The sequence below is a fragment of the Salmo salar genome, chromosome ssa08, assembly GCF_905237065.1.
Source record: "Salmo salar chromosome ssa08, Ssal_v3.1, whole genome shotgun sequence".
Lineage (NCBI taxonomy): Eukaryota > Metazoa > Chordata > Actinopteri > Salmoniformes > Salmonidae > Salmo > Salmo salar.
The window spans coordinates 14,096,433-14,117,731 of record NC_059449.1 but is presented as its reverse complement, the minus strand read 5'-3'; the positions used below and the strand labels follow the sequence as shown (position 1 = coordinate 14,117,731).

Sequence of the window (21,299 nt, the reverse complement as noted above, 5' to 3'; positions counted from 1 at the left end):
GCTAAATAGGAGTGGTGCTGTCCAATCAGCATTTTAATGGATCAATTAAGAATCCAAGCAAGTTGCCAAAGGCAAGAATATTCTATTCCATTCTAATCTACTGTACTCTACTCCATTCTAGTCCCATGTAACCCTCTCTTCCCCTCTCCCCAGGAGACCACCTGTACTACTGTACTCTACTCCATTCTAGTCCCATGTAACCCTCTCTTCCCCTCTCCCCAGGAGACCACCTGTACTACTGTACTCTACTGAACTCCATTCTAGTCCCATGTAACCCTCTCTTCCCCTCTCCCCAGGAGACCACCTGTACTACTGTACTCTACTGAACTCCATTCTAGTCCCATGTAACCCTCTCTTCCCCTCTCCCCAGGAGTCCACCTGTACTATGTGGGTGGTGAAGTGTATGCTGAATGTCTGAGTGACAGCAGCATCTTCGTCCAGAGTCGGAACTGTAACTACCACCACGGCTTCCACCCCACCACCGTCTGTAAGATCCCCAGCGGCTGCAGCCTCAAGATCTTTAACAACCAGGAGTTTGCTGAGCTGCTGGCCCAGTCCGTCAACCACGGGTTTGAGGCTGTCTACGAGCTGACCAAGATGTGCACCATCCGCATGAGCTTCGTCAAGGTAACCGTCATAGACATACATCCCATAATATAGAGAATATAATGTTAAATGGTTCAGAATGAATGATGGGGTCATGAGATGAAGATGAGAAAATTCAAAGAATAAAGGAAATGCGATTGAGAAAGAGCCATGATGATAATACATGTCCCTAAAGAGAATATCTCTCTTCCTCTTGCTCTCCCAGGGCTGGGGTGCAGAGTACCACCGCCAGGATGTGACTAGCACCCCCTGCTGGATTGAGATCCACCTGCACGGTCCTCTGCAGTGGCTGGACAAGGTGCTCACCCAGATGGGCTCCCCCCACAACCCCATCTCCTCCGTGTCCTAGACGAAACTGTCCCCAGGCCCCAGGGCTGTCCAAACCCAGCATTTAGGTTCCAGTGGAGGGGTGGGGTGGGTGGGTTTCAGGGTGGGGGTCAATTCTAATTGAAATCAGTCAATTCAGGAAGTAAACTGGAATTTTAAGAGAATCTAAATTAAAATTGGAAATTCAGTTTATTTACTGTATTGATTGAATTGAAATGGAATTGACCCCAACCCTGGTGGGTTTGTACTTGAAGGATTATGTCTGAAATTGGGCACATTGCAGACTGGGATGTGTGTGTGTGTCGGGGGGCGGGGGGGGGGCGAGATAGAAGCATCTGGAAGATACTTGATCTTTGTGACCAACTGTAATAATTATCAATCAGACTCAAATCATTATAAACTAATCATCAATTCAGCATTACGCAAAGTATCCTCCTCATATGGGGCCCATATTCAGAAAGAGTCTGAACGAGGATCACTTTGGCCTTTTAGATCATAATGAATAAATGTATATGGACTGGTGGGACCTGAACATAGATCAGCACTCTAATACGGGAATATGGATCCCTGATCTTGTTCCGGCAGTTTTTCTTCTTTCTTTTCCCTTCCCCAGTTCTTTGGGTTAACATTGGAAACCCATACAGACAGTTTCATGTGTTGCTACAACGATAATAAATGTGTACAGAATTGGAAGGATTGGAAGACAACCAATATGGATGAAAAAAATGTAGAAATATTATGTTTCTTATGAACATATTTAGAACGTATGAAGATACTGAGGTCAGTAAATACAAATGTCTCCCCCAGAACCCTAAAAATGTTGTTATTTTTTTTTAGGTTTTGGCAAATAAAAAGAGTTGAAGAAAAAGACCCATACATAAAATCCCTTTAGATTATTTACAAACCCTGTCTAGATGAGAAATCAGGAGAGGGCATCAGTGGGAGTGGGGCGGGAGAGTGAGGTAGGCATTGTGGGATTGTGCTCACAGGACATAAGATTAAAAAAAATGTACATAAATAAATATTGCTCTTCTTGTGTTACACCCGTGTTACAACTGAATTAAACAATTTTAATCGTGTTTTAGGCATACTCAACATTAGAGCAAAGTGCTGTGCAGTCGGTTTTGCAAAGCGTAGTTTGGTTTAGTGTAGCAAATCACGTTTGGCTTGTTTAGCTAGTGACTGAAGAATGACACTAAACAGAGACAGAGACGGGCACAAGCGTATGATAGTTCAGTTTGACCCTAGCTGTGCATGGTACAGCAAAAAAAGAGTCACATAGAGCCCCACAGTGGAGGTGTCATAATACCCATAAAACCTAGAGGTCAAACAGGGAAATGGTTCCAATCATTTTTCCCATAGGGGATTTTAGAAACACTTCAAATGAGGGCTGTGTTTTGTGTAGGCTTACCTTGGCGTGACGTTTTTGATAACCATGTAAATCTCTCTTGGAGAAGGTGACTTTTATCAGTATATTACGCTATTTACATCATGCAAAACTACAAATCCCTTCAAGCTCCTGCACGTCATCGCTAGCTCACACCTTTGTTAAAGGGTATTGTGTCAATTTAGAACTTGCTCAAGACAGTTAACAGAATTGTTAATTTAAAGAAATTTAACCAATTTATTCGTTACTGCATTTAGCTAACATTTGATCGTTAATCCAGAGATTCTTACCTTTGCCTCAATTCGGCAGTCTCGTCCAGATCATCATGGCATTTATAGGTCTTTATGATAGCCACATTAGCAGCTAAATAGCGTTTCATTTTTGGGGGCGAATATATTACTAAAAGTCACCTTGTCCTAGAGAGATTTACACGGTTATCAAAACGTCACGCCAGGGTAAGCCTTCATGAAATACAGCCCTCATTTGAAGTGTTTCTAAAATCCCTTATGGGACAAATTAATGGTGGGAGAACGATTGGAACCATCTCGCAGTTGGACCGCTAGGGTTTATGGATATTATAACACATTCTGTGGTAATCTATTCAGGATATCTCTTCTGTTACATTCTCTGATGGCATCGACTCAGCAAAACTTACAAAAAGACAGTTAATAAAACAATGGAATCCTTCAGAACTTGTTGACTGAAAAAAAATGTATTAGTTTCACTGGTGAGTAAGTTACTGGTGGTCCTAATACATGATTTCATCATTTTATAAAAATGCAGACTGTTTTTGTCTTTTCAATTATTTTAGGCTTAGAAAACCCCATCCGCTAAGTTGTATTGATTTTTGTATTTTTTTGAATATGTTATCTTGTTGTTTCATTTTATCTGCACTTTTACGGATTGTTGCCTCTTTTCTTTGTTTTTTTGTTTCGTTTTTTCTTTGTGCTGTTTTTGCTGAGTAGTACTCCCAGAAAGCAGTTTTATTCCATGAATATCAAGTCTCTACTGGAAGAATCAATAAATAAAGTTGTTTCATTACCTGTGGCCTTATATTGTTTTCATTTTTAAGAATAAAAGAACGTTAATGTCCACGGATGTCAACACGTGTAATGTTGGTATCATAAGCTACATAACAGTTTCAAGTTAACGTTCAAGAAAGTTCCGTATAAATATTGCATAAGAGCCAATTTATGCTTGATCTGAAATGTGATCGGAGGCGCGGTATGGTGGCGTGGCGCAATCGCGGAGTCTCTAGAGGCACGCAGAGGCCAAATTGAACTGCCTCTCAAATTTTGTAACAAATGCGGAGGGCTCTGTATAGCTCCGCATCGACATGATGATTGGTAGGTGGGGGGCGAGAGGTCCCGTATACACACAAACTCACTTCCTTGACAACTTCCTTCACAACTGCTCTGCGCTGCTTGGTGAAGCCCAAGAATGCCCTGACTATGAATGCCCTGATTTCTGCAGAGGCTGTATCACCATAAATGCTGCATGGCCAATGCAGACGTCCTAATGGCCATGTAGTGCCTTTAAGCAAACAGACAAATAAACCATGATGATATTTAACCTCAAATAACATAAATCACAAAATCATTCATATTTAGTCAAGAATGCATATTTTGCAAGTATGATTCTTCCTTGGAAGGGTGAGTTCTCATGAGGAGAATGAGTGTGGATAGAGGAGTGGTTTGACCAGATATAGAACAGTGGAGGCTGATGGGAGGAGCTATAGGAGGACAGGCTCAAATTGTACTGGCTGGAACGAAATGAATGGAACGGAATCAAACACATCAAACAGCTCCTCCCACCAGCCTCCTGTGATATAGACTGAGGTCCTGGTATTGGAAGCACACCTGTTGCAAGGCCCTTAGGTGTAAAAACCTTCGGATCACCCTTGGGGAGTTGGGACATGAAAACAACACATTTTCAATTGACACATGCAATTGACACAATTGACACAGCCATAAGACTCCTGAACAGGTAATCAAATGGCTACTTGGACTATTTTCATTGTGTGACCCCCCACCCCCCCCCCCCCCCCCTCTTTTTACTCTGCTGCTACGCTCTGTTTATCATATATGCATAGTCACTAACTATACATTCATGTACATACTACCTCAAAAAACCTCAACGACACCATTCTGTATACTTCTAGCCCTTCTTTGGACACTGTGTTAACTAACCTCCAGACGAGCTTCAATGCCATACAACTCTCCTTCCGTGGCCTCCAACTGCTCTTAAATGCAAGTAAAACTAAATGCATGCTCTTCAACCGATCGCTGCCTGCACCCGCCCGTCTAGCATCACTACTCTGGACGGTATGTGGACAACTACAAATACCTAGGTGTCTGGTTAGACTGTAAACTCTCCTTCCAGACTCACATTAAGCATCTCCAATCAAAAATTAAATCTAGAATCGGCTTCCTATTTCGCAACAAAGCATCCTTCACTCATGCTGCCAAACATACCCTTGTAAAACTGACCATCCTACCGATCCTCGACTTCGGCGATGTCATTTACAAAATAGCCTCCAATAACCTACTCAATAAATTGGATGCAGTCTATCACAGTGCCATCCGTTTTGTCACCAAAGCCCCATATACTACCCACCACTGTGACCTGTACGCTCTCGTTGGCTGGCCCTCGCTTCACACTCGTCGCCAAACCCACTGGCTCCAGGTCATCTACAAGACCCTGCTAGGTAAAGTCCCCCCTTATCTCAGCTCGCTGGTCACCATAGCAGCACCCACCTGAAGCACGCGCTCCAGCAGGTATAGCTCTCTGGTCACCTCCAAAGCCAATTCCTCCTTCGGCCGCCTCTCCTTCCAGTTCTCTGCTGCCAATGACTGGAACGAACTACAAAAGTCTCTGAAACTGGAAACACTTATCTCCCTCACTAGCTTTAAGCACCAGCTGTCAGAGCAGCTCACAGATCACTGCACCTGTACATAGCCCATCTATAATTTAGCCCAAACAACGACCTCTTCACCCTACTGTATTTATTTATTTTGCTCCTTTGCACCCCATTATTTCTATTTCTACTTGCACTTTCTTCCACTGCAAATCTACCATTCCAGTGTTTTACTTGCTATATTGTATTTACTTCGCCATCATGGACTTTTTTTGCCTTTACCTCCCTTATCTCACCTCATTTGCTCACATTGTATATAGACTTATTTTTCTACTGTATTATTGACTGTATGTTTGTTTTACTCCATGTGTAACTCTGTGTTGTTGTATCGAACTGCTTTGCTTTATCTTTATCTTGTATCGAACTGCTTTGCTTTGCCTACCTGGTTAAATAAAGGTGAAATAAAAAATATAAATAAATAATTGGGCCGACCAACCAGTGCTCCCGCACATTGGCTAACCGGGCTATCTGTATTGGTCTACACCTGTTGTATTCGGCGCACGTGACAAATAAACTTTGATTTGATTTGATTTTAGTACATGTGTTCCTGTGTGAAATAGGACATGAACTGTATAAGCACCCACATTACAACTCAAGACACTAACATGAAATTGTATGGCCACAATGGCTGAAAATGGAAAAATCTTGCAAAATACATGCAAAATTGTGTAAGAGTTATGATTCCTTTGAATTTCAATTTGAGTGAATTGTGAAGACAAGAGCTCAACCACGACTAACTGCTACCACCGCGTGGCCTTGAGTAGTACTACTTTTCTAGAAAGGGGTGGTGTTCAAAGTCACAGGAAGTAGGAAGTGAACGAAACAACAACAAAAAACAATACCCACTGGGTTTCACTAGATAGCACAGCCACGAAGTGAAAATATTTATGAAAATAAAAATGTGCTTTTTGGTCTGACTTTAAGGTTATGTCTAGGCATAAGGTTAGCAGTGTGGTTAAGGTTAGGGTCAATGTTAGGTTTAATATCACATTTTAAGAAGATAAATTGTAGAAATGGGCGGAGTTTCCGACTGTGGTAGCTAGTGACGACCAAAACACTGGTAGCTCAACGAGTGGTTGTTTGGGTGTATCAAATGACAGGATTATCCTTATTTTCTTTATTCCAAAAATTTATACTCAGTTATGAAAGTGTTTGGAGCAATAGTAGAGGACAACAGCAAAGACGAACGAAGCAGGTTTATGTACAAATAGCTAGCTATCAAAGTGAGTTCTCCATTGTATGTACACGTTTTGTAACTGATCAGCTATATGGCTGCTTGTCAGTCAGTTACCGGTGTATGTACTGTATGTATGCATATGTCCATTCGTTTCTACTGGCAGAATTTGCTCCTGAATGTCACAACCTCAAATAGCCCAAAGTGAGTGTCATAGAATAATCAGCATCAGCTTTGTTTTGGTTCTGTCTTGTTGAATGAACTGAAATGTGTCACAAACCTCTATTGAATGCCTGTTATCTAACGTTACATCATTATCAGACTCTCTCCCCTAGAGAAGGGACCAGTGCCAGACAATCATGGGACCCCCAGTACTCTTTCCGCTTCTCCACGGCTTGTCCTCCCCCTTACGAACTGTCACCCCAACATGGGGCCGATGCCTCCTCCGCCGGCTACCCCCACCATCCTGCACTCGTACCCCTTGTACCCCATCATTCCCTGGGCTTAACTCTCAACACATCGGCGGTATGTGTGTGGAATCCACCCTCAGCCACATCAAGGAGCTAAGTCCACCAGAGCAGAGACTGTTGAATAAGCTGTATGAAGGACTGATCTCAGGTCAGCGGGCCAGTCTGGCTGAGTCCATTACCCTGGTGGAGACCCAGCACCCCAGGAAGAAAGAGCTGGCCCAGGTCCTGCTGCAGAGAGTACTGGCCTACAGGAAGGAGCAGGAGAAACAGAACGGAGGGAAACCCCTGGCCTTCAGAGTGGGATAGTATGTGGATTTGTTATGTTCAACATTGTGGGTCTATGCCGAGTACACAGAACGCACACAGACCAAATAACATGTGAACATTTGAACTAGTAGCTTGCAGAGTCCTTAGAGTTGGACCGCTTGAATTGGTGGCTGCAATGTGGGCTTTTTATTGAAGATTTTTGTCCTCCTACACTTGAGGTAGCTAAGTCTAAAATACCATATGGAGAAGAGTGTGGGCTTGGTGTACGTGCATGTTTGATCTCTGTGAGGTGACTTCTGTCTGGCCCACCCGGAGCTGGGAAGTCCACCTTCATTGAGGTGGTGGGGAAGATGCTCACAGGACTGGAACACTGGGAGGAGTCACCCGGACAGCCAATGAGGCCATAGTACTGTGTGAGGGGGGCGGCTACGACATCGTTCTGGTAGAAACTGTAGGTGAGGAACTCAACGGTTGAGTTGACTGTTTTAAAAGCCTCAGAAGGGACAAATCTTCACCTGGGATAGGCCACCTGCACAGTTTTTATTGAACCAGATTTAATCTCATTGTGATTCATGCTTTGCATCTTCCACATTACATGGATTATAAAGTCTAAATGGCATGAAGGATAAAATGATGAAATGACAGAACATAGCTCATAGTTTCTTAATAAAATTCCTAAGGTAGCTAGCGTTTCATAAATACTTGGTTTCATTGTGTGTTGTGTCCTCAGGCGTAGGCCAGTCAGAGTTTGCGGTGGCTGACATGGTGGACATGTTTGTGTTGCTGATCCCACCAGCAGGGGGCGATGAACTACAGGTCAGACAGGCTGCACCTGCATCACCATCACACTCCCCTGTTACAATGCCATGAAAGAGCCTGTGGAAATCTTATGACATTGAATATCTTCTGATATTTACAGACATTTTTGATCATTTAAATGAATAATATATCCATTGATTCTTGATGAATATAAGTGTCTTGTGAGCTTAGTTCAACTGGCTTTAAAGTATATCCCTGATTCCTCACTCCTTTCATATTTGGAAAAGAAACAAAATGGTTTCTTTCCACCCTGTTGTCTTCACATATCCTGTCTCAGGATGCACTTAAGTATTCAAACAGGATCACAGAATGTCACACTGTCCATCAATCAGCTTAGACGTATAGACATAAGATTTACATCCAATTTCCCCTCTGGAGATCAATAAAGTTGATTCAAAGCACATCGTGTTGGTCACATACACATATTTAGCAGATGTAATTTCTATCAAAGTGTGGACACACCTACTCATTACATTTTTAAATGTTTTTTTTCCTTTATTTTTTACTATTTTCTACATTGTAGAATAATAGTGAAGACATCAAAACAAATGAAATAACACATGTAATCATGTAGTAACCAACAAAGTGTTAAACAAATCTAAATATATTTGAGATCTTCAAAGTAGCCACCCTTTGCCTTGATGACAGCTTTGCACACTAGGCATTCTCTCAACGAGCTTCACCTGGAATGCTTTTCTAACAGTCTTGAAGTAGTTCCCACATATGCTGAGCACTTGCTGGCTGCTTTTACTTCACTTTGCGGTCCAAGTCATCCCAAACCATCTCAATTGGGTTGTGGTCAGGTGATTGTGGAGGCCAGGTCATCTGATGCACTCTCCTTCTTGGTCAAATAGCCCTTACACAGATAGGAGGTGTGTTTGGGTCATTGTCCTGTTGCACAAACCAGGTGGGATGGCATATCGCTGCAGAATGCTGTGGTAGCCATGCTGGTTAAGTGTGCCTTGAATGCTAAATAAATCACTCACAGCGTCACCAGCAAAGCTTCATCACACCACCTCTGTGCTTCAAGGTGGGAACTATACATGTGGAAATCATCCCTTCTCATACTCTGCGTCTTACAAAGACATGGCGTTTGGAACCAAAAATCGCAAATTTGAATTCATCAGACCAAAGACAGATTTCCACTGGTTCTAATGTCCATTGCTCGTGTTACTGTCTTTTAAGCAAGTCCCTTCTTATTGGTGTCCTTTAGTAGTGGTTTCTTTGCAGAAATTCAACCATGAAGTTGATGTTGAGATGTCTGTTACTTGAACTCTGTGAAGCATTTATTTGGGATGAAATTTATGAACTTATCTTCTGCAGCAGAGGTAATTCTGGGTCTTCCTTTCCTGTGGCGGTCCTCCATGAGAGCCAGTTTCATCATAGAGCTTGATGGTTTTTGTGACTGAACTTGGAGAAACGTTCAAAGTTCTTGAAATTTTCCGGATTGACTGACCTTCATGTCTTAAAGTAATGATGGACTGTGAGTTTCTCTTTGCTTATTTGAGCTGTTCTTGCCATAATATGGACTTGGTCTTTACCAAATAGGGCTATCTTCTGCATACCACCCCTACCTTGTCACAACACAACTGATTGGCTCAAACGCATTAAGAAGGAAAGAAATTCCACAAATTCACTTTTAACAAGGCACACCTGTTAATTGAAATGCATTCCAGGTGACTACCTTATGAAGATTGTTGAGAGAATGCCAAGAGTGTGAAAAGCTGTCATCAATGCAAAGGGTGGCTACTTTTAAGAATCTCATGTACAAAAGTTTGAGTTGAGTTTATTTTATTTTTACAGGGACAGTGCACATTAATCAACGTTTCAGTAAAAGTGCCGGTTTTAGCCAGCCGGCTAATTTTCAACCGCAGTCCCTGGGCAGGTTATTAAAAACAATTACAATATAGACAATCATTGAACAGTGAGCACATGCAGAGTAACATAGGACAAGCAAGACATAGCATACAGACAGAGCAACATAGGACAAGCAAGATGTAGCATACAGACAGAGCAACATAGAACAAAAAGCAACAAGACAAAATCCATAAAAACAACAAAGTGTTTCCACACCTCACAAGCTACAGACAACAGACAACATGGAAAGCGGCAATACACAGCTAGGGATTATGTTCACAAGTCTGATTGACCTTTAGCCATGTCTTCATGCATTTTGTGAAAGTGTGATATGTGGTGCAGTTATGTGTGTCTGATGGCAGTGTATTCCAGACATGGGAAGCTCTCACAGAGAAAGCAGATTTACTAAAGGTGCTTTTCCTTAAGGGAACTATACAGTCACCTCTCATGGCAGACCTTGTGGATCTGCTGCCATATGTTTGGGTTTTCTGTTTTACAAAAATACTGAGTGGAGGGGGAGCCAGGGCATTTAGGATCTTGAATACAAGACATGCGTCGGTGTATTGCACAAGATTTTCCCAACTCAGGAGCTCATGCTTTCTGAGGATGTAACAGTGATGATGGCAATTGGGCTTTCTGAATAGGTTTTAATGTTGTATAGCAAGCTTGGGTCCAACTAGTCAAGCAGTATGTTAAGTGGGGGAGTATCATCGATTTGAAATACAGTTTTGCTGCCTCTGTGGTCAAACAATTTCGTATAAATCGGAAATTAGATAGGTTGAATTTGGTTATTTGAATTACCTTTTTCACATGCTTAGTTAGGGGTCACTTAGAAATGTCCTTGTTTTTGAAAGAAAATCTTTTTTTTTTTGTCCATTTAAAATAACATCAAATTGATCCGAAATACAGTGTAGACATTGTTAATGTTGTAAATGACTATTGTAGCTGGAAACTGCAGATTTTTAATGGAATATCTACATAGGCGTATAGAGGCCCATTATCAGCAATCATCACTCCTGTGTTCCAATGGCACGTTGTGTTAGCTAATCCAAGTTGATCATTTTAAAAGGCTAATTGATCATTAGAAAACCCGTTTGCAATTATGTTAGCACAGCTGAAAACTGTTGTCCTGAGAAATGAAGGCTATTCCATGCGAGAAATTGCCAAGAAACTGAAGATCTCGTACAAAGCTGTGTACTACTCCCTTTACAGAACAGCGCAAACTGGCCCTAACCAGAATAGAAAGAGGAGTGGGAGGCCCCGGTGCACAACTGAGCAAGAGGACAAGTACATTAGTGTCTAGTTTGAGAAACAGACGCCTCACAAGTCCTCAACTGGCAGCTTAATTAAATAGTACACAACAAAACACCGGTCTCAACGTCAACAGTGAAGAGGTGACTCCGGGATGCTGGCCTTCTAGGCAGAGTTACTCTGTTCAGTGTCTGTGTTCTTTTGCCAATCTTAATCTTTTATTTTTATTGGCCAGTCTGAGATATGGCTTTTTCTTTGCAACTCTGCCTAGAAGGCCAGCATCCCGGTGTCGCCTCTTCACTGTTGATGTTGAGGCTGGTGTTTTGCAGGTACTATTTAATGAAGCTGCTAGTTGAGGACTTGTGAGGCGTATGAAATGGGTAAAACGGTATGCAAACATTATTAAAGTGACCAGTGTTCCATGACTATGTACATAGGGCAAGCAGCCTCTAAGGTGCAGGGTTGAGTAACCGGGTGGTAGCCGTCTAGGGACATTTTCTGAAGTTCAGGGCACCGTACTGAATCTGTGTGTGTCTTCTCCATTGCCAGGGCGTTAAGCGAGGCATCCTAGAGAAGGCTGACCTGGTGGTGGTCTCTAAACCTGTTAGTTCCAGCCAGGAGAATCCAGGCAGAGTATACCAGCGCTCTGAAACTGCTCAGGAAGAAATCAAAGTCCTGGAACCCTAAGGTGGGTTGTATTGGGTTGAATGTATTTTGTCTGAGTGGTAGTGCGAAGGGGTTAAACTTATATATATAAAAGTGCTTCAAATAGCTGCTCAGGAAGAAGTCCAAGACCTGGAACGGGGTTAGTGTTGGGTTATGTGGGTTTGTGCTCATGCTTTCATACGCATAGAATTAAGAAATACGAACAGATAATGAGAAATGAGAAATAAATGCATACCTACAAAAATACATGTGACAGAAAAATAGCAAAACATGAAAAAATGCATATTTCCTCAAACTCCAGGTAACTGGGGGTTGGAATCTGATATTCTTCTTCATATCCTCTATTGGAGAGCTGTGTTACATCTCCCCTGAAAATCCTTTTTTACCGCCCTTAACTCTCCACACGCACACATCACCAGAGCCGACAGGCCGTCCCACTGCACAGCGAGGTCAGCTGACCCGGGGGAGGGGGATAATGTGATGTCATCATCAGGGCACTCTAGTCTGTCGCAGTGTTCCCGGGGTGGGGAGGGGGTGCTCTCTGCATGTCTCCCCGCCCTGGGCCGAGCGTTGTCTCTTTGTCTCAGACCGACTGCGTGCGGCCCGATGCAGCATCTGCCCACCTGGCACCCTGCCAAAGTCCCCTACCGCCACCCACCCACCCTTCTCCCTCCATCCCCCTCTTCCTCCCCACTCTGAATAGAGAGCTGCTGTGTAATGTATTTTCCTGATTAGCAGCCCACCCACTCAGATGAAAGACTCCCAGACCTGTCTCGCTCTCTGTCTCGCTCTCTTCTTTCTCCAATTTTCTCTCTCTCTCTCTCTCTCTTTCACTCTCTCCGTTTTTCTGTCTCTATTTTTCTCCACCTCTCTCTCTCTTCATCTCCATCTATCTCATCTCTCTCTGTTTTGCTGTCTCCATTTTTCTGTCTCTCTCGCTCTCTGGCCCTGTTCCTCTTTCCACTAGTACCAGAGGCAGCAACACTGACTTCAGGACAGGAGATATCCACCGCAGGGATTTTAATGGGTCTCCACATGATTCCTCCTCTGCCATATCTCAATATTAGGTTCAGGAAGGCTCCCTTCTAGCAGATGAATCATTTTGACTGTAGCTTTGTAAGACATTTCTACAGTATTTCCCTATGTCAGAAACACATTTCACACTTGAATTGTGAATAGCCCAATTTAGAAATGACTAGATAGAATACAGCTTGATAGTGTACTGTACCATTGAGATATGACTTCACACAGTTCCCTTTTTGTAGTGCCGTCACTCTCATTCAAGCACTGGTCAATACTGAGTTGTTTAGTCCTTAAATCACTGGTGTTGTCTGAACAGGCCTGAGGTGAATATGGGAATCCAGAGACCCCACTGGGTGTGTGATATCTGTGGTGTGTCACTGTGCCTGCATGGGCATATGGGGGGATTGATGACCAACTACATGGCAGTCCACACGTGTGTGTTCACATACAGTACCAGTCAAAAGTTTGGACACACCTACTCATTCCAGTGATTTTCTTTATTTGTACTATTTTCTACATTGTAGAATAATAGTGAAGACATCAAAACTATGAAATAACACACATTGAATCATGTAGTAACCAAAAAAGTGTTAAACAAAACAAATATATTTCAGATTTGAGATTCTTCAAAGTAGCCACCCTTTCCCTTGATGACAGCTTTGCAAATGCTTGGCATTCTCTCAACCAGCTTCATGAGGTAGTCACCTGGAATGCATTTCAATTAACAGGTGTGCCATGTTAAAAGTTAATTTGTGGAATTTCTTTCCTTAATGCATTTGAGCCCATCAGTTGTGTTGTGACAAGGTAGGGGGGTATACGGAAGATAGCCCTATTTGGTAAAGTCCAAGTCCATATTATGGCAAGAACAGCTCAGATAAGGAAAGAGAAATGACAGTCCATCATTACTTCAGGACATGAAGGTCAGTCAATCCGGAAAATGTCTAGAACTTTGAAAGTTTCTTCAAGTGCAGTCGCAAAAACCATGAAGGGCTATGATGAAACTGGCTCTCGTGAGGACGGTCACAGGAAAGGAAGTCCCAGAGTTACCTCTGCTGCAGAGGATAAGTTCATTAAAGTTAACTGCACCTCAGATTGCAGCCCAAATAAATGCTTCACAGAGTTCAAGTAACAGACATCTCACATCAACTGTTCAGAGGAGACTGTGTGAATCAGGCCTTCATGGTCGAATTGCTGCAAAGAAACCACTACTAAAGGTCACCAATAATAATAAGAGACTTGCTTGGGCCAAGAAACACTAGCAATGGACATTAGACCGGTGGGAAACACAAGCAATGGACATTAGACTGGTGGAAATCTGTCCTTTGGTCTGATGAGACCAAATTTGAGATGTTTGGTTCCAACCACTGCGTCTTTGTGAGACGTAGAGTAGTTGAATGGATGATCTCCACATGTGTGGTTCCCACCGTGAAGCATGGAGGAGGAGGTGTGATGGTGTGGGGGTGCTTTGCTGGTGACACTGTGATTTATTTAGAATTCAAGGTACACTTAACCAGCATGGCTACCACAGCATTCTGCAGCAATACGCCATCCCATCTGGTTTGCGCTTAGTGGGAATATCATTTGTTTTTCAAAAGGACAATGATCCAACACACATCCAGGCTGTGTAAGAGCTTTTTGACCAAGAAGGAGAGTGATGGAGTGCTGCATCAGATGACCTGGCCTCCACAATCACCTGACCTCAACCCAATTGAGATGGTTTGGGATGAGTTGGACCGCAGAGTGAAGGAAAAGCAGCCAACAAGTGATCAGCATATGTGGGAACAACTTCAAGACTGTTAGAAAAGCGTTCCAGGTGAAGGTCGTTGAGAGAATGCCAAGAGTACAAAGATGTCATAAACACAAAGGGTGGCTACTTTGAAGAATCTAAAATATATTTTGATTTATTTAACACTTTTTTGGTTACTACATGATTCCATATCTGTTATTTCATAGTTTTGATGTCTTCACTATTATTCTATTATGTAGAAAATAGTAAAAATAAAGTTAAACCCTTGAATGAGTAGGTGTGTCCAAACTTTTGACTAGTACTGTATGTGAGGGTATATGTATGTCTGTATGCACTGTGTGTGTGTGTGTGTGTGTGTGTGTGTGTGTGTATGTGTGTGTGTGTGTGGGGGGGGGGGCTTGTATTACTATCCTTGTGGGTACTGAAAACCCCCAAAGTCCACACAATGCCATTTCCCACATCCCCACTTGGACAAAGGCTATTTTAAGCTTAGGGGTTAAGGTTAGGGAAATTTTGCATTTTCCATTTAAATACATTTTAGGTCCCCACAAGGATAGTAGAACATGCTGTGTGTATGTGTGCTCACTGGTCCTTAACCATATAGTGTGTGTGTGTGTGTGTGTGTGTGTGGTTCTCCCCACCAGGTAGTGCGTGTGTCATCCCAGACAGGCGAGGGTGTACCAGAGCTGTGGGGTAAGATGGAGGCGTTCCGCTCAGCCACCCTGTCCAGCGGGGACTTCCAGGACAGACATAGGGCCCAGCACAAGGTGTGGATGTGGAGCCTGATCCAGGAGAATGTCCTGAGGCACTTCCAGGAACACCCTGCCGTCAGGGGGGAGCTACCCCAGCTAGAGGACAGGGTCACCTGGGGAGCTATATCACCGGGCCTGGCGGCTGATCTGTTACTGAAGGCCTTCACCTCTTCTTCATCATCCTCCTCCTCACAGTGACCTAGCTGAAGTGGAGATCTAATATCAACAGCATTATCCATATACTGTAATATTGATTACTCTTCTCGCCTTGTCTCTCAGATCACTGCTCTGTAAGGATGATTGATTGGTGATGAGAAGGGAAGGAATTCTAGGTCTTGGTCCCCCTCCCAATCCCACACACAACACACTGCCTTCAAATTGAAACACTGACCTACTTACTCATACAAGAGACTTGACATTGCAGTTTATCGGTTTATACTTGAAGACTATCAATGGATGCAGTTTGATAGATTTTATCATAATCAATGAGTTGAATAAATTATGAAATTAATTAGATAGTTGTGGGCGTTTTCTGTTGCTGAAATGTATGTGTGGTGACGTAGCTGCTGAACCAGGGCTAGGAAGCTTTGTGTGGGGACGTAGCTGCTGAACCAGGGCTAGGAAGCTTTGTGTGGGGACGTAGCTGCTGAACCAGGGCTAGGAAGCTTTGTGTGGGGACGTAGCTGCTGAACCAGGGCTAGGAAGCTTTGTGTGGGGACGTAGCTGCTGAACCAGGGCTAGGAAGCTTTGTGTGGGGACGTAGCTGCTGAACCAGGGCTAGGAAGCTTTGTGTGGGGACGTAGCTGCTGAACCAGGGCTAGGAAGCTTTGTGTGGGGACGTAGCTGCTGAACCAGGGCTAGGAAGCTTTGTGTGGGGACGTAGCTGCTGAACCAGGGCTAGGAAGCTTTGTGTGGGGACGTAGCTGCTGAACCAGGGCTAGGAAGCTTTGTGTGGGGACGTAGCTGCTGAACCAGGGCTAGGAAGCTTTGTGTGGGGACGTAGCTGCTGAACCAGGGCTAGGAAGCTTTGTGTGGGGACGTAGCTGCTGAACCAGGGCTAGGAAGCTTTGTGTGGGGACGTAGCTACTGAACCAAGGAAGCTTCTGAACACGACAACTTTTAATACAAGCGTCATATCATTCCCGTTGTCCTGGTAAAGTTTTACATTTAATACAGACAATATTAAAACATTTTTGCAATGATGCCAATTGACCACCAGATGTCCCCCTAACTTCACAACCTCATCTAAACTATTATCATAATGACTGGCCTGAGAGCCAGCCTCCACCGCTCCTCCCCTCAGGATGTGCTGGGTGACAGGTCACAGAGAGGCTGCAAGACACCAGATCCTTCTTCCCTGGAGCTCTGAGGACACCACCTTCACATCCATCCTCCATGCCAGTCAGAGCCTGGCTTCTAGCAGATACTAGGCTACCTACCTACCGCTGGGCAGAGGAATGATCAAAGAGACAATAGTATTATCATAAAGCGTCTGTTACACCAGCCCAGGGCGCATTAGGCATCAACCTCTGTGTAAATAATACTTTTTTTTAAACCTGTGGGAATTGCCCTCATTGTACAGCGCCAGTGTAAAGGACAGTCTGTACATAGCGGGGAGAAAACTGCTTCTATGCTGCAGTCCATAGCCACAAACCTATGTTTGTTGTTAGGAAAGAATGCCTAGATTCTTATTCAAATCCGTCCCAGTCCCCCCTGATTATTCCATCCACTTCAATCTTTCCTTGATCGTTTACATCTGTCTGTTCGTTTGCTCCTGTCTGCGCCTGGAGGAAGACTGCCCCCTGAATGCAGATGGATTCATTAGGCTTGAGTAACACCCTTCTCCTTCATCACGCTGTCTGTCTCTCACACACACACACACTATACCGCTCTAGGGAACAGACAGTCCTAGCTTCATCTCTGGACACACACACACACACACACACACAGCGTACACTAGGCTTCAGTGTAAACACCCTGATGCGGTTTCTCAGTGGAAAGATTAACTCAAATGCTGTCGTATCATGTTCAGCCATTTTAGCCCAAACACAGACCAGTCCACATGTGTTTACCATTTAGAGACATTTCTTTAATGTAAGCACAGGACATGGACACGGTCTTTGATGGGGTCGGAGGGGGATTTTCCATTTCTCAAGACTTCGATTGATGTTTTTTTCTGTCCGTCAGAGCGGCGGTCCATCCCCACATTTTCATCCAACACACAAGCGCCTCTTTATTTGAAATTGTGTTTAATTGCAGTCCAAACCCAGCTCCACTAGACAACTGCAAATGATGACTAATTACATAACAATGTAATCATTATGAATGGTTATTAGTAGTATAGAGCGTTGTCGTAGCGACATGACAGTCACATTCCGATGTGTGTTGTTTCTATGAATGAAGACAACCAAGTCTTATTGTTAGAAATGGTAGTGTAGGAATTGTTGTGGTGACAGACCTATGCAGTCTGTTGTTGGTGTTGCTGGTGTACAGAACCATGTCTTAGAATGATGAATGGTTAGTATAAAGCATTGTCGTGGTAACTTGTCGTGTGTAGCACCAGACAGAGGCCTAGGGCTCTATTCAATCCGTATCGCGGAAATTCAGCACTAAAGCCCAATTTGAAATTGAAAGGTAATGTTCCCAAGTTGGCGGAGACGGTAAACGCTCCGTATGTCGGCTCAATCGCAAATTACCTTTCCATTTCTATCTGGAAATCTGCAATGCTTCAGTGATAAGGATTGAAAATAACCCCTAGGTGGTGGTGGTTTTGTTGTGGGTTCTGCTGGTGTTGTATTTGGGCATGTTGTCTACTCTGATCAGAGAGAGTGGGATGCGTGACACTGAATGAAATGTCACCTGGGCCCTCCCACCACGCTAACGCTGGGCTCTTTCTCTCTCTGTGTGTGTGTGTGTGTGTATATATATATATATAGTGTGGCCGCTGGTCATGGTCTGCCGATCCACAAAGCCTCTCCCACCCTGCTGTGTTGGCTCTCTTTGTCTCCCCACAGTCCCCCCTGCTCTCTCACACACACACACACACACACACACACACACACACACACACACACACACACACACACACACACACACACACACACACACACACACACACACACACACACACACACACACACACACACACACACACACACACACACACACACACACACACACACACACACACACCATCCCCACCTCCCTCTTTCATACACACAAACCCTCCACACACACATACCTCCCTCACACACACTGCCCTCCTCCTTCCATGACACACACACACTCCTCCCGCCCGGGTCGCTCCGACTCGGCTGGCTGCTCTGCCGTCTCTCTCACATGACAGATGAGTGTGTGTGAAGCATTTCATTCAGGCTCACAGCTCAGTTTCAAGACTGCTGGAAAACGATCCAAGGACCCACAGTCACTAGTAGGGACGGAGTGGACTGGAGAGAGTAGAGAGGATTGAGGGTGTGTGTGTGTGTGTGTGTGTGTGTGTGTGTGTGTGTGTGTGTGTGTGTGTGTGTGTGTGTGTGTGTGTGTGTGTGTGTGTGTGTGTGTGTGTGTGTGTGTGTGTGTGTGTGTGTGTGTGTGTGTGTGTGTGTGTGTGTGTGTTTTTTGTTGTTTGTGTGCTCACCCTCTAAGCAACCGCCTCATTACACCATAGCATCTCTCTCTGCTCTAGCAGTAGAACCCTAGTGGCTGGGGGACATGTTATATTATAAGGAGTGTAGGATGGAGCGTAGGGTTAATCTATCTATGGGGTGTCTTCATATGGACGATGAGGCACTGATTGGCTAGTTTTTATGGTGTCTCACTACCAGTTTCAGTGGGGTCTAGTCATTCTACAGAACCTAGTAGGCAGATCATGGTGGTAGAGTGGGGTCTAGTCATTCTACTGAACCTAGTAGGCAGATCATGGTGGTAGAATGGGGTCTAGTCATTCTACTGAACCTAGTAGGCAGATCATGGTGGTAGAATGGGGTCTAGTCATTCTACTGAACCTAGTAGGCAGATCATGGTGGTAGAATGGGGTCTAGTCATTCTACTGAACCTAGTAGGCAGATCATGGTGGTAGAATGGGGTCTAGTCATTCTACTGAACCTAGTAGGCAGATCATGGTGGTAGAATGGGGTCTAGTCATTCTACAGAACCTAGTAGGCAGATCATGGTGGTAGAATGGGGTCTAGTCATTCTACAGAACCTAGTAGGCAGATCATTGTGGTAGAGTGGGGTCTAGTCATTCTACAGAACCTAGTAGGTAGATCATGGTGGTAGAGTAGGGTCTAATCATTCTACAGAACCTAGTAGGCAGATCATTGTGGTAGAGTGGGGTCTAGTCATTCTACAGAACCTAGTAGGCAGATCATGGTGGTAGAGTGGGGTCTAGTCATTCTACAGAACCTAGTAGGCAGATCATGGTGGTAGAATGGGGTCTAGTCATTCTACTGAACTTAGTAGGCAGATCATGGTGGTAGAGTGGGGTCTAGTCATTCTACTGAACCTAGTAGGCAGATCATGGTGGTAGAGTGGAGTCTAGTCATTCTACTGAACGTAGTAGGCAGATCATGGTGGTAGAGTGGGGTCTAGTCATTCTACAGAACCTAGTAGGCAGATCATGGTGGTAAATAGTATGACGGGGCCTCTCAGGTGGTCAGCTAGTGTGAGTCTCCCCCTTTATTAAAGCACCTGAGGAAAACTCCTTCTCATCCACACACTAATGTTCTCTTCCTCTCTTTCACACACAGACCTGTGTTTGCTGTGTGTAATTTGCTCGCCCGCCTGCCTGCTGCCTATGGGCCTGTGGACGATGATCTACATATGGAGAGGGAGAGAGAGAAGGAGCCTTCCTTGGCGCCCAGTAATTGGACTTTAGAAGCCGATTGGGGGAACTTGGTTGACCTCTGGTAATGGATTTGAGTGAATAATTATTTGTAGTTATGGTTGGAAGATGATATCGGAGGGAGCGGGAGAGAAGGATGAATCCCACTGTGTAAGTCACCACTGCTGTAAAAGAGAGGGATGGAGAGAGAGACGTTGCTGCCAGCACTCAATTAATGAAATCCAGCTGCTTAGGCTCCCCGCGCGCACTGCCTGATAAAAAAAACACCCTGGCTAGTCTGGTCAGGAAAAAGGGTCCTCTCACGCTGCCCCTTTCCAGCCAAAATTCCAAACTACTGACCCATCACCCACCTCGATTGCGTTGTTAAAATCTTAAAATCCACTCCAGACTCCAGGTAAAATACATGATAGGGAGGGTCCATTATTTTTTAAAAGCCGGTGGTGCTTAGCGTTTGCGCGTGCGGGTTAGCTTATCTTAGCATAGCCAGCAGCCGCCATGATAATATAACCTAATGAAAGCGATTCTCAAGATGGCAGCCAGTGCCAGTCTGCGCCACCTCAGGACACAGAAGGCAATCACTCTTAATCCACAGTCTAATTGGCCTGGCTGTGCCTCCTCTGGGCCTAAGTGAATTCAGCTGTTCGTTTACTGCGGGCCAATAATCGGTCTCTGCTACTCTGACAATGTCTGGAATAACACCTGAGCGACTGAGATGTCTTGTTTAAACAAAAGGAGGTCCGACGAGACCCGGCAGACACAGTGCATCTTTCAGAAGGTGGATGGACGTCTTGGACCCAGTCTCCTCCCTCTGGTGTGTATCTGTTAGCACTCAGTGTTCTCTGGCAGAGACAGAGACATCAAACCAGGCAGAGAGGTCCTGGCTTGGCAACTCTCCGCCTCCCCTCTGCCTCTCCCCCTCCCCTGTGCCTCTCCCCTTTCTTCTCTCTCCCCCCCTCTGCCTCTCCCCTCCCATCTCTTCTCTCTCTGCCTCAGCTCTCTGCCTTGAGAGACTGTGTCCTAGATCAGTGATATGTAGGGTGAAAATTAAGCTACTAGCTCTCCCTTATTATCTCTGGCTGTAGTCTCTCACTAGCCCTCATCCCCCTCTCCTCTCTATACCCCTCTCTCTATCTCTACCCATCCCTCACTCCCCCTCTCTCTTCCTATCTCTCACTCCTGGCCCTTCTCTCTCC

At 44.4% G+C, this 21,299-nt stretch overlaps 2 protein-coding genes and 1 pseudogene across 5 annotated transcripts in view; all 3 read left to right on the top strand.

The window, feature by feature from the left end:
* Positions 1-3,361, top strand: part of LOC106610220 (mothers against decapentaplegic homolog 1) — a 29,397-nt gene extending 26,036 nt beyond the window's left edge. For all 3 annotated transcript variants that reach the window (XM_014209431.2, XM_014209430.2, XM_014209429.2), the window contains exons 6-7: positions 371-627; positions 812-3,361. In XM_014209431.2, coding sequence (XP_014064906.1) covers positions 371-627; positions 812-955 — 401 coding nt within the window. In that variant the 3' untranslated portion in view covers positions 956-3,361. The remainder of the gene's footprint in view (positions 1-370; positions 628-811) is intronic.
* A 2,726-nt stretch (positions 3,362-6,087) lies between these two features.
* On the top strand, positions 6,088-7,511 carry LOC106610198 (methylmalonic aciduria type A protein, mitochondrial). Of its 2 annotated transcripts, none has more exons than XM_045722763.1 (2): positions 6,088-6,615; positions 6,733-7,511. In XM_045722763.1, the coding sequence occupies exon 2, from the start codon at positions 6,771-6,773 to the stop codon at positions 7,185-7,187; it is 417 nt and encodes a 138-aa protein (XP_045578719.1). In that variant the 5' UTR covers positions 6,088-6,615; positions 6,733-6,770; the 3' UTR covers positions 7,188-7,511. The 2 variants fall into 2 exon arrangements, with proteins under 2 accessions (XP_045578719.1, XP_045578720.1); XM_045722764.1 differs by having other exon boundaries at positions 6,089-6,460.
* Positions 7,460-15,774, top strand: LOC106610197 (methylmalonic aciduria type A homolog, mitochondrial-like; annotated as a pseudogene).
* Positions 15,775-21,299: the final 5,525 nt, after the last annotated feature.

Excerpts from the sequence above, each read along its gene's own strand:
- LOC106610198 (XM_045722763.1), top strand. The coding sequence starts at position 6,771 with ATGGGACCCCCAGTACTCTTTCCGCTTCTCCACGGCTTGTCCTCCCCC.